Source organism: Leptosomus discolor, chromosome 3 (genome assembly GCF_034619465.1).
Source record: "Leptosomus discolor isolate bLepDis1 chromosome 3, bLepDis1.hap2, whole genome shotgun sequence".
In the NCBI taxonomy this organism is placed as follows: Eukaryota; Metazoa; Chordata; class Aves; order Leptosomiformes; family Leptosomidae; genus Leptosomus; species Leptosomus discolor.
Window position 1 is genome coordinate 17,614,090 of NC_141393.1, and position 12,628 is coordinate 17,626,717.

Genomic DNA, 12,628 nt, shown 5'->3' on the forward strand with positions numbered 1-12,628 from the left:
CATTTATTGGTCCCCCAGGACCAAACTAAGAGGATTGTCTGGTGTGGAGGCTGCGCTCCCTGGTGAGCTGTGCTGGCAGCTTTGTTCCCCACAGCCAGACCCAGGCAAGCGGTGGTCTTCACATGAAGTCGCAGCACTTGGCTCCAGCCACAAAGGGTATGGCTATGACTCTTCTGCCAGGCACCCACAGCAGTAGGCTTCTCATGTCAATCCGCAAGCAGGGAAGCAGCAGGACATAATAGTCCCTGCTCTGCCCCTCTCATGCACAGCCCCACCACCCAGCACTGTTAGCTTGTGTTAAACCATGACACTGTGTTGGACAAACTGTTCAGAATATCTAGTGTTGTTACTATTTGCTGTGCATCCTTGCTGGCAATTTTTATTTGAACTAATTAATGATTAACAGGGGTGCTGTGCTTAATCCTGTTCAATGGTACTGAAGAGAAGAAGGAGCAGACAAGACCAGATGGATGCAGCAAGATCCTTTCTGTAGCACTGTAAGTACCCTTTTAGTTTTCCCTTGGATGGTTTGGACATTTCATTTTGAGGGATTACATTGTTGCCTGGGAATCATGCCTTTTACATGTAAACAAAAGGATATACCTGTTATGCAAAAAATCAAAACATTCCAAAACCCAGAAAGAAATGGCTGCTAGTGAAGAAGATACTTTACATAATTAAATAAAAATTTGTTCTGGAAATGATAGAGATGCCTATAGACTTTGCTACCACAGTGATCTAATATTTTATTTTTTAAGAAACTGTAAAAGTATTTTGTAATTTTGGTCCTAGATAGTATGATCTCTGTTCGTATCACATTTTTGCTTAAAACAGATTTAATTCTTTCATTATTTGATGAATTGAGGGAGAATAACAGGGCTGTGGTAGCCATCCTGCAGTACTGAGTACAAAACCAATTACTCTGGGGAAAAGGTCATAAGCTTCCAGGTATTTGCAAATTTTTAAAAAATCAGTCCTACCCTGTTTTTAAAAAGATAATATGGTCAAGATGACTTCTTTTGAGAGAGAACTTGATTATGCAAATAGTGTAACAGTAGGTGGATTCTTTCTGGAGATCACTGACATGCATCAGGAGTATGAAATATAAAAGTGTGGGATTTTGGAGAACAGGTATGTTCTGAAAGCCTCATTGTACTTGTCTGGAGCACACAGAATGAAGAAATTAATTTCCATGCCATGTTTTGTATGTCTATCTCTTTTCCAGAAACAGTTAAAAGGAAAATGAAGCCCACCTTCTCCTTGTGTTTATTGCTAGCTGGTTTGTGTACTGTCACCCACTGCCAGCACCCTTGTTACCACAATAAGCAGGATGATCCTAAAAGGACATATTACTCAGGATGCAATACTCATGGGGAAGGAGTTCATCCAGTTAAGAACAAAACCTTTGTCAAACTAGCTCCCAGCAATGCTGACTTTGCATTTTCATTTTACAGGCTGGTTGCATCCGAGGCAACCGATAAAAATATTTTCTTTTCACCCGTAAGCATCTCTGCTTCCTTTGCAATGCTGGCACTTGGTGCCAAGTCAGCAACGCTGACACAGATTCTGGAAGGGCTTGCCTTTAACCTGAAAAAGATTCAGGAGCAGGAAATACACGAAGGTTTTTGCCAACTCCTCCAAGTGCTGAACCATACAGACAGTGAGCTCCAGCTGAGCCTGGGCAATGCCCTTTTTATAGAAGAGACGCTAAAACCACTACAGCAGTTCTTGGGTGATGTCAAAAGATTTTATGAATCTGAAGTCTTTTCTACTGACTTTAACAATTCCTCTGGTGCTGAGAATCAGATCAACAGTTATATTGAGGAAAAGACACACGGGAAAATTGTTAAACTAGTGGAAAATCTTGATCCTCTCACTGCAATAGTTCTTGTTAACTATGTCTTCTTTAAAGGTAAGAAATATCAAAGGGTGTGAAGGTTGTAACTTAGATGCTTACTGCTTATTACAGGGAATGAAAACCTGAAAGAAAGAAAGTCTAGTTTAAATATTTTAAATGGAGGAAACCATGTTCTCTATCTGGAAAATATTGTTCTAAAACCATGCATGTTTTTGTCTTGGTTTGAAAGACAGGTGTCTGCTGAGGAAGGCAGGAGCCTCCCTTGAAATGGAAAAATGCAACCCCCTTCCCTCCAAATTATTATAATTTGAAATTAAGGGGCCTTCAGGCAAGGATATGGGGAATAGGAATAACAGTTCTTTACTAATATATATATATATGTATATAACACAAGGCAGGAAAAAAAAAACCAAAACAACCCACTGGTTTACACTGACAGAGTCAGAAATACAACCTGACACCCTGTTAGGGTGGCAGTAGCAGTCCGATAAGATGGTGGCTGCAGTCCTCCTGTAGCAATGGATGTAGTTCTATTGAAGCAGCGATCTTGTAAAAGGGTCTGGTTTTCCTCCGAAGGTCCAGTGGTAGGTAGGTAGCTCTTGTCCTCTGGAACTCCAGTGGGGGGAGAAAACTCCTCTGGGAATCCAGTGGAAGAAGGCTGCTAGGGTGTTCAAAATCTCCGTTTTTATTTGGCATGGACTGCTTGGCTCCTTCCCCCCGGGCGGAGCATCTCACAATGGGATGGTGAGTCGTGAGGCAGTTCCTTGATGGGCCATTAACAGGAGATAGCCCAGGAGCGAGTTATCGATGGGTCAGGCGATAAGGCATTGTTGTGCCCGTTAACAGAAGATAGTCCAGAGGGGGGAGGCAGGGAGCACCACCCCACCTGGTCTCAACAGCTCCTGAAGGTGGTAATAGAATACTCTTTTTTTGAGCACATCTTACACTGTAACCTAGGACAGTTTGTTGTCAGTAAAAACATGTCCTCACCTGGTTAAGTGAAAGACTGGGGTTTTTTTAAGAAATATATTTGTTGAGTTTGGTAAACTCTTTAATGTGATTGTAGACTCATGCTCTAGTGAAAGATGCTGGTTTTGGTATTGTTTGTCTGTAATTGTCTCTAAGCACCTGAAATTTAAAAAAAAAAAAAACAAAAAACAAAAAGCTGCAATGCTGTAACACCTGAGGATGCAGTAACTCGAAAAAGATGTTTCCTCTAATCAAAGGAAGTCTGTGGGGCTAGATCCTGGTGTATTCATTGTGGTCATTCCTCCTTGTATTACACTACATTATTTTTCTTTTTATCATAAGCCCATTGGGAGAAACCCTTCAGTACTTCATATACAAAACAGGAGGATTTTTTTGTGGATAAGAAAACATCTGTAAAAGTTGACATGATGTATCGAAAGGGTTACTACAGAAATTACTTTGATGAAGAGCTGTCCTGTTGGCTGGTTCAGATACCTTACAATGGAAACGCTGCAGCATTATTTGTTTTGCCTGATGAAGGAAAGATGAAGCAGGTGGAAGATGCTCTCTTGAAAAGGACTGTATCTAAATGGGAAAAGTTGCTCCAAGAAAGGTAAGTGTTTTTGCTAAGGTGAGAAGAGACCACGTTATATAATAGCAGTGTTTATCTCACCAAGATAAAACATTAAAGGACACGTTGTTTTACTGAATTCTGTTCACTTAATGGTACCTCTCTGTGCAGGACTTCCCTTTTCTTAGTTGGAAAATAAAGTGCTGTGGGTAGTGAACAAATAGGGCATTGAACTTGGGATCTATCTTGGGCTAAGTTCCTGGCTCAACCACAAGTTGCTTAGCACCATGATGAAGATAACAGACCCTTGTTTCATATGGGCATTGTGAAACTACAATGGAGTAGCTATTGAGTGTGAGGGTGTTGAGGGCATTTTTTATAAAAGCAGAAATTTTATTCATTCACCATTACTTTGGCTATTTCTGTGGTGGCCCAGACCCTCTTGTATATTCAAACAGACTTAGGACAGCTAGCTATGATCTTTTGAAAAAAACCTGCTACCTGGATCTAGTATCTCTGCTTGTCACAGGGTTGGTATAGTTGTGTCTTCCACCCCATTCCTTGAACCCCACTGTGGAGGCAGAGGATAACATGGGTCATGCTGCTCCAACCCTCCATGTTAGGTAGCTAAGCGGGTCAGAAATGTTATTTCAACCCTGAAAGCAGACTTTTAACATTTAGAAAAACAAATGTGGCAAGTCACTTTACAGAAGCCATTGAGGAGTGTTACCTAGATGACAATTTGTCCCTATCTGTGTTGTTACAGAAAGATACATCTGCACATCCCCAAATTTTCTATTTCTGGTACCTATGATGTGAAAAGGATAGTCAAAGAAGTGGGTATGATTGATCTATTCACTGAACAAGCTGATCTGTCAGGGATTACTGAGGAGCCTGGACTGATGGTTTCAAAAGTAAGTCGGCATGTGAAACACAGCAACCATAGGATTTGTCTGATCCCAGGAACCTGACATTAATATCCCATGAAAAGCTTATCCCAGTTTCTCTGAAGCATCACTCAATCATCAACAGCTGCCAGTCTGGAGGCAAAGCAAGACCTGTCTTTCCTAAACTTGAAGCCAAACATGCTTACAAGGAGTTATACATATATGACTCAAGGATGAGGAAGAAGACATACACATATAATCAAATGTTCTTTTGGATACTAAACAAATTACCTAAAGGTAGCATATTAGTTTTGGTAAAATTTCCTCTGATTCTGCCTACAGAGGGCAAAAGGCTGTTAGTCCTGCCCTTCTACTGTTCTCAGAAGGTTATTTTTTTTCAGACAGATGATAGGGTAAATTCACAATAATATATGAAGCTGCCAAAGGCAAAACTAAAACTAAGTCTAGGCTAAATTACTGGGTTTCTTTGCTTCCAGAGTTTGTTGCCATTAGTCATCTTGATTGCTCTTTGGCTGTCTGCTTTTGAGAATCACTCTCTGCACAGGCAGTGTAGGCGGCTAACAGGAGTGGTCTGATGGCTGAGGGTGCTGCTGTGGGAAGTGGAGTGGCTGCTGCTGACCTTCCCAGACACTGGTGCTCCCGAGGCTCGTCCAAGGCAGGGCTCCCTTTGGAAAGAGCGAGGAGGGTGGCAGGCTGCTGTCTTCTTGCTGGGTTGTCAGATGGAGGCTGTTTTGCTTTGTGTCCTTGCAGGTGATCCACAGAGCTATGCTGAATGTTCATGAGAATGGCACTGAAGCTGCAGGGGCCACAGTGAAGGAGATTACCTGGAGATCTGGTGATTTTCCTCATCCACGTCGAGTCAGATTCAACAGGCCCTTTCTCCTGGTGATTCTAGATAAATACACCTGCACCATTCTCTTCATAGGGAAAATTGTAAACCCTCTACAAAATGACTGATTGAGTAGAGGACATGCATTTATGCATATTGTTGGCTAAATTCCTGTGATCCAGCAAAACATTTACATGTGCATACCACTATGTACTAGCGCTTATCACTAAGCATTATCCTTATACAGATTATTAATCCCTTAAAACACAAAAACTATTTTTCTTTGTTCAAAAATCACTGATATTTCCCCCAGTGTATGGCTGGGTATAGCTTGTAGTGGATGAAACAGAAGTCACTTTTCACCAGTTGTGTAAGATGCCCTTCCTGACATGTTCCCATGGGGTATTTGAGATGGTTCAAAGTCTCCAGATGATGTAACTATTGCTGTACACTCACAGTGTGTGTATGGGAGAGCAGAGGAAGGGAAAAAGGGACAAGGAGGTGCAAGGTATAAGTCCTGTCTGTTTACTAACCTCTGATGGCTAGTCTTAAACGGATTCCCTTAATATTGGAGTGAATTTCCATTCATTTCTTTGGTTTTCAACCAAGTATGACGTGAAGCTGAAGGATCAGTGACTGGGACACTGGTGGACCCACCAATGTAAATGTTTGTTGAGTGCAGCTACTTTAGCTCGCCTCCCTCTCTCTCCTCCTCAGTGGAAGGCCTCCTCATGAAGACAATGGTTTTTGCTTTACAAATATTGTTTATTTTACTAGGTAAGGAAGCCATACCAGCAAAAAGACTCTATTTTATCTTCCTAATATAGCTATTATTGCCAATGCCCTGAGATAAGTGTATGGTGGAGCAGTCCATGACACAGCATCACTTTCCTTTTAATGGATTTGTTGTCATTGTCATTTCTCTTTTCTCCTACTGATGCTGTCTTCACTACCACACTTCCCAGCTAGACTTGTCAGACTGTGGTAAGAAAGAGGAGGAATGAAAAATTATAACTCCAGAGAGTTCGTATTTCCTCAGTAGGAGCAGCAGATCTTTCCTAGGGACTGTTAACCTGCTTTAAACTGTCATAGACACACATACAAAATGCAGGTAATATTTGAGAAGTCACCTTTCCAAAAGCTAACAGTGAATTACTGTTATAAAGTAAAAACATACTGTGAATTAACATTTGTACCTTTTCATTTGTTTCTTGAGTCTAACTTATTGCTACTGTGTTGTTTTATAGTGACTCAATTGATAAGATCTTAACATACCAGCTACACTAGATAACTGCAGAGTTAGGAAAGGAAAGAAATACAAATCAGTAAATATTTAAATTATTTTATTAATTTTTCTTTATTTTTTTTAAATCAACATACTTAGCATGTCTTCTTAAGATATAGAAAGCCAATGAAAGCATTTAAATTACAGATTGATTAAATCTTTTGCTATAGATTATCTCAAACTGTTAGAAAAAATATAAAAGGCAACTTTTTAGACTTTAGTCTCTTAAAATGTCTGTGAAAAATATAACTTTAAAATTATGGTGAATATTTCTAAAATATAATTATGTTGATTTGCTTGGGAATCCTTCTTTTCTCTGACACTAAATTAATGCTATCAATATTAGTAAATTGTAGCTGTAAGTATACCAATAAGGGATATAAGAACTTTTCCAAGTCTATCTGCCAGCCATGCAACACTTGACATTCATGCTCAAAGCCCTCCTTAAAACCATGTAAATCAATGACAAAAGTTTCTTGTTCATAACTGTATTTAGTCTGTTCAATATTTAGTAAGAAAGAATTGGCTTCATACCTCAAAACATAGAAGGACTTGGTCTTGTTGTAATACAGATAAACTGATTCTACAGAAGATAATTTAAAAGTTCATGGCAAATCTCAGGGCTAATACAGAACATTATGTCGAAGTCCAGCTTTGCAATGCCAAATGACTGTAGATGAATATCAAAAGATTTCATGTTTGTTGTACCTCACGGACCTCAGATCAATAGTCTCTGCTTGTTAGTAGGAAAAAAATGTCTAAATGATATTGTGCCAATCAGATCCCACTTTGAGATGTAACCTTGTTGCTCAGCTCGTTTGAAAGTGGGCAGAGAAAAATTGAGCTGAATTAAGAATTGGATAACCAAAAAACATCATGTTGGTAAGGAATCATCTACAAATGAGAGTAGGAACCATATATATGTCTTGCTTTGGTGTTCTTTCTGTTTTGACAATAATTAGGGACTGCCCCTCACTGGAAATGTGCAGCAGACAGCAAATTTGTGTGGTAAATAATGAGTACAAAAGGATTGCACAACTCCCCCAAAACTGTCACCCTTAAGGTTGTCACAAATCCAGTGCAGTCATGTTTGCTCAGGACAGTGTTTCTTCTTCCAGTCTGGTGGGTTTTTGCTTCTTCTTTCCTGGATTCTTGGTTTGCTTGCTGACTGTGAATTTTGTGACCAAGAAGACTCAGTGCAACAGAGAAAGGACTTTCCTCCCAGCTAGTCAAGGGTCTCCGCTGCTGTGTGCAAGTACTGTGGTGTGCTACTTCAATGCAGTGACATTGCTGGAGGATGGAGCTGGCCTGATGAACCATCTGAGGGACAAAGTGCAAAGGACATCTTCTAACCCAGCCTGCCCCAAAGCTTACACACAAATCTGATGTTGGAGTGCATGCAACAACGCGCGCGCAGGAGCTGCAGCCTCAGGACGGCCTGTGTAGACCCTTAGAGAAACCTGTGATTGTATGGCTGAAAGCAGTCATCTGTAAGGCATGTTTTAGGTCAACAGCCATGGAAGGAGAATTGCCAGCACAGCAGAAGTTTTGGAACAGCACACACTGAGCAGCTCTCTGAAATACGGAGAAATGGAAAACAAGCATTGTGGGAATGGAAGTAAACTGTGTATTTCTTGTCATAACTAGGAAGCAGTTATCTACAGAAGTGAAACAAAGTATGAAAGCATAAATAAGGACCTCAAAAAAACACGATTAATTAATGGTGGAGATAGATTTAACCCTTACCTACAAACTATGTGAAGTTCAAAAGACATTGGAAGAAAACTAGCAGCAATTTTGATCATAAAAGAAGGAACAAGCAAAAAGAAGGAAAGTGTATATGGGTGTGGGGGCAGAGAGGGAAATAATACGTTTGAAGTAAATCAAAGAAAACAGAATATTTGAAACAGCCAGTGGTTAGTGCCCATGTGCAGGTCTGTCATTGACCCCAGTGCTGTGCAGCATCTGCTAGGAAGAAATTAAATGCATAAAACATAAGCAACATCCTTAAAGGTTATGGGCTGAAAACCAAATTTCATATTCTGCTGGAAAGTCTCACTAATGCTCTGTTAAATGTGAGCACAAATGAGAACCCATATTTTAACAATGGTAGAAGGCACAGGCTGCTCAATGAGAAAAATTCCTGACAAAGCTGAGGCACATAGCTCTGATGTCAGTGCATCCTCATCAAAAAGGAGATATCATAGAATCATACCATAATTTAGGCCTTGTGCAAAGTAATCACCTTTTATGTTGTTTTCTGATGTATAACAACTGGTTACATCTTGTTAGCATTGTCTTGATACACAATAGCCTATTACGTTCTCGTACTGTACAATACTGTTCTTTCTGTGTCACTCTTAAAACATAATGACAAAGAAACATCTTAGCACCACCCAACTTCTGGAGGGGATTGACCCCAGGATACTCCAGGGAGATAAGAGTCTCCCCTTAATGACAGCATGCCTTTCCTGGTGCTCGTTATTGACCAGCACACACACATCATTATCTTAATGGGAAAATAGTTATCCCTTCTGAAAAACAGAGTGCCATTCATGTCACAGACCCATTACTTGGGGGTGTCTGATTTTTCAAAATCAGATGTCATGTATTTCATTATGTATTCAGACAGTCTGGCAATTGTCACACAACTAGTAATTAACAGATATTCTTCGGCAATACTATGTGAATTTCTCAGTTCTCAAAGAACTTGGTGATTATTCATTCTCTAAGAACTTGGTGATTATTCAGGGCTCAAAACCTGTCTTCTACTGCCACCAGGAACTTGGCAGCTATGAAGGTGCTGTGGCTGAGATCCACATAGCCAGCGTCCATAACCCGCTAATCACTCTAACACCTAGGCTCAGGAAGCCCTGGTGAGAGAGGTACTCAAGGCTTTGCTCTCCTGCAGCCTTCACAGACCCTTGGTAACTCCAAATACCACATGCGTACCCCTGGTAGATGTCAGATGGAGTTACCAGCAGCTTAATCACCTATGTGAGGTATGGTTGGGACTCCGAAGGGGGGATCTGAAGGCATCAATGGTTTCATTCCTGTAAGGGATCTAGAAAATATTTTCTGGAATGGAGTGCATGTAATTGTACCACTGGCTGCTAAGACACTGCAAAAGCCAGAGCAAAACAAATTAATGCATTTCACACAAATATTTCCAAGCCTTTTCAGTGGAGAGCCATAACGTTAACTCAGTAATTCTGCTATAAATTAGATTCCTGGCTTGTGTTCTGTCATTTGGCCAGGAGAAAAAATATCTGCATGGAAGCATGGAAGGTCTGTGGTTATTTGACTCCTGCAAAGGCTTAGCAAAGAGATGTATTTCTCTTCTTCAAGCATAACATGCTTTGGTCATTTTTATCTTAAATATAGCATGATATATCTTTCCTATTAGAAAAACACACGTGAAGACAGTACAATATTATGATAATTAGATGTTGATGCACACAGGCAAGTCAATCACTAAAAGTACTGTTGCTTTTCACTCCTTTACTTTCTTGTTTGAAACTTCCATCCTGTGCATGCTGAAGTTTACCTGGTTCCAGGCTTTGGCTACAACTTTCTTCCTCTTTCACAGGATGCTTTTCCTGAGGACCAGTTTGATTTCTGAGAACTGCTTTCAGATTATGGCCTGAGGCTGAAGTTACAGAGCTGTCAGAACATATCACTAACTCTTCCTACTTCACGTTTACAGGAATAGGCACATGCTTCAATATCCAGAAATCTAAGTTTGTCATAAACCAGAAACAATTTCAGTCATAAAGCTTTTCAGTCTGGGGAAAAGGGCTGGGAAAGAAGTAGGTTTACACTGTCCATCAGAAATGGATGGCTTCATAAGCAAAGTATGCCCTAGTTGACACTGTTGGCTTTCCATCCCATTCTTCATGTCTCTCATATTCCCTCTGACTTTGATATTTCTTATGAGATTTCTCCAGTTTAAATAGACCTGCAAATGTTTGTTATGATTTAATTGAAAAATATATTTCAGACTTTTATCACAATAACTTTGAAAGCACCTCAACCACTAGATGTCTGCATTGAAAAGACAGAAAAAGAGACCTTCTTCAAAAGCTTATTTCCAGCCTCCAGCATTGTTTTACCTTCTTACCCAGTTGCCTTATGTTGTGTGGAGTGCTAGCAATAGAACAGCAGAAAAGGACACCTCGACTGAGCGAACATCTTGTGAGTGGTGTGAACCTGAGATAACACTTGTATTAGAGCCTGTGTTACTTATGGTACAGTTTCTTATTTCCACTGTGTAAAAGGACGATTTTGACAGTGATAAAGGGCATCACCTATCTGCAAAACAAGGACTGGGAAAATACCTGCTCTTGTGAAATGGTGAGAAAATAAAAACATTCTTGGAGGTTCTGTGAAGAAATCTGTCATGTCTTGAAGAGCACTGCTCTCTCCTGAAAAAAAGGCAGAAGTCCATGAGAAAGTGGGAAGGAGAGGAGAATTACCAAGGTGGCCAAGATGTCCACATTGTGCTGTGAGAGGCAGAGGCACAAGCTGAGGTCCTCTTGCAGCTGCTGTGAGACAGGAAGCAGGGATGTGAGAGCAGCCTGGCAGCATGCTGAGGCTAATTAGCTCTTCTGTCTGGGAAGGCCACCATGCAATGCAGACTTCGAGTCTTTCTAAGGCTTGACTCGAATTTAAACATTGGATGATAAAGCTTTTAGCATAAATAAACCAGAAAGTGATGTCAATGGAAAGACAATCAAAGGAAATTATTGCAGAGGAGAAGATTCAGCAACGAACTTTTCATCTCCATCAGTTAGATGGATGGCACAGGGCACAGGCTCAGACCCATGCAAGTGCAACTGCAGCATTGCTTCTCCACTGCTTGGAGTCCAAAGGCTGGCTGGGGTTTGTTCCTCACATGCTGGCCACATAAGACTCTCAAAGCTCCCAAACTTGTAAATGCTCAGAATAAAAGTTCTGCCGTTCCATTAACTTTCCACTCCTGTGTCATTTTTATGTGACACTTTCATTTGCATTGTATTTTATTTATGCAGTGTATGGCATATATAAGTTTTTGTTTTTTCACTCTAGTCTTTGCACATTTTTGAGTCATTTGGGCAGGCTTCTGTCTCCAAAGCAAGCTCATGTATAGGAGCTGGCAGCTGACGTGTCACAATCACTTCTTGCTGCTTCTTCCTTATTTCGGAGTTACGTGGGGCTTTCCCTGCACCAAGCCATTTAGCAGTTTTAAAGCACTGAAGCAAATGGAGTTTATCTTCTGAGACACATCAACCTGTTATATCTGTTCTAACTGCCAGTAATCGCCACCTCAGTATGTCCTCAAAGACCGCTCTCTGCCAAGCTCAATGAGGTGACGGTTACCTCTCTCCTTTTGATTTTGTAGATCTGGTACAGCGGAGTTAAACCCAGTGTTTTAGACTCGTTTGCATCCAACTCATTCAATAAAGTCCTATGAATCATAAACAAAACAGAGCTTTTCCAATCCGAGATGACTCACTTTTTGGCCGGTTTTTGGACAGTATAACATGTGGAGGCTCCTTAAAGAAATAATTCACTTTCTGCACTAAAAAGAGCTGAATAAAAAGAGGAGGACAAAACCACAGTTGGCATAAACACACATAGTTTTAATTCTTGTGTCTTTAAAAAAAAAAACCTTTCTGTAGTTGTGTTGCTGTACAAAGGCATCACAGATATACATCTTTGTTTAATTCAGCACAGCAAAATTAAAAGAACAAATTGGTTCAGAGGCAGTAGGAGAGGTTTGATGTGTCCCATCTTTCAATTTTTTAACAGTAAAGGCTATATTTATATAGGGTTTTTTTACTGACATTGATCCCCAAAATATTCTCCCCATGATCCCCCAAGAAATCCATCTCTGTTTTCTTTCCAAAGCGCTTCAGTTAGATGTGACATGTGTGCTTTGGATGGAGGTGGAATTTGGGTGGGGAAATTGATGAAAGGTCAAGAGAAGTTTAAGGGGAAGACAGCCTTTCTAAACACTTCAGTATTCATGGAGTTTGGCAACACTGAACTAACCACTGAGACCTAAGCCTTGTGTCTCATTTCTGTGGGCAGAAACAAGGAATAATTTTTGGCGCTTTGTGGATTTAATGGGTGTTCCAGTCTTTCTTTAGAAACTACTTCAAAGACATTAATTAAACCCCTTTTTTGTCACTGTGTGCATTCTGGTCTTTGGGTTCAGTTATAGATC

General features: G+C 40.4%; 1 protein-coding gene across 1 annotated transcript; it reads left to right on the forward strand.

Moving 5' to 3' along the window:
• The first annotated feature begins 1,197 nt into the window (after positions 1 to 1,197).
• Positions 1,198 to 5,263, forward strand: LOC104353732 (alpha-1-antitrypsin-like). The gene is made up of 4 exons (XM_086462579.1): positions 1,198 to 1,912; positions 3,170 to 3,440; positions 4,165 to 4,312; positions 5,057 to 5,263. The coding sequence occupies exons 1-4, from the start codon at positions 1,198 to 1,200 to the stop codon at positions 5,261 to 5,263; spliced, it is 1,341 nt and encodes a 446-aa protein (XP_086318705.1).
• Positions 5,264 to 12,628: the final 7,365 nt, after the last annotated feature.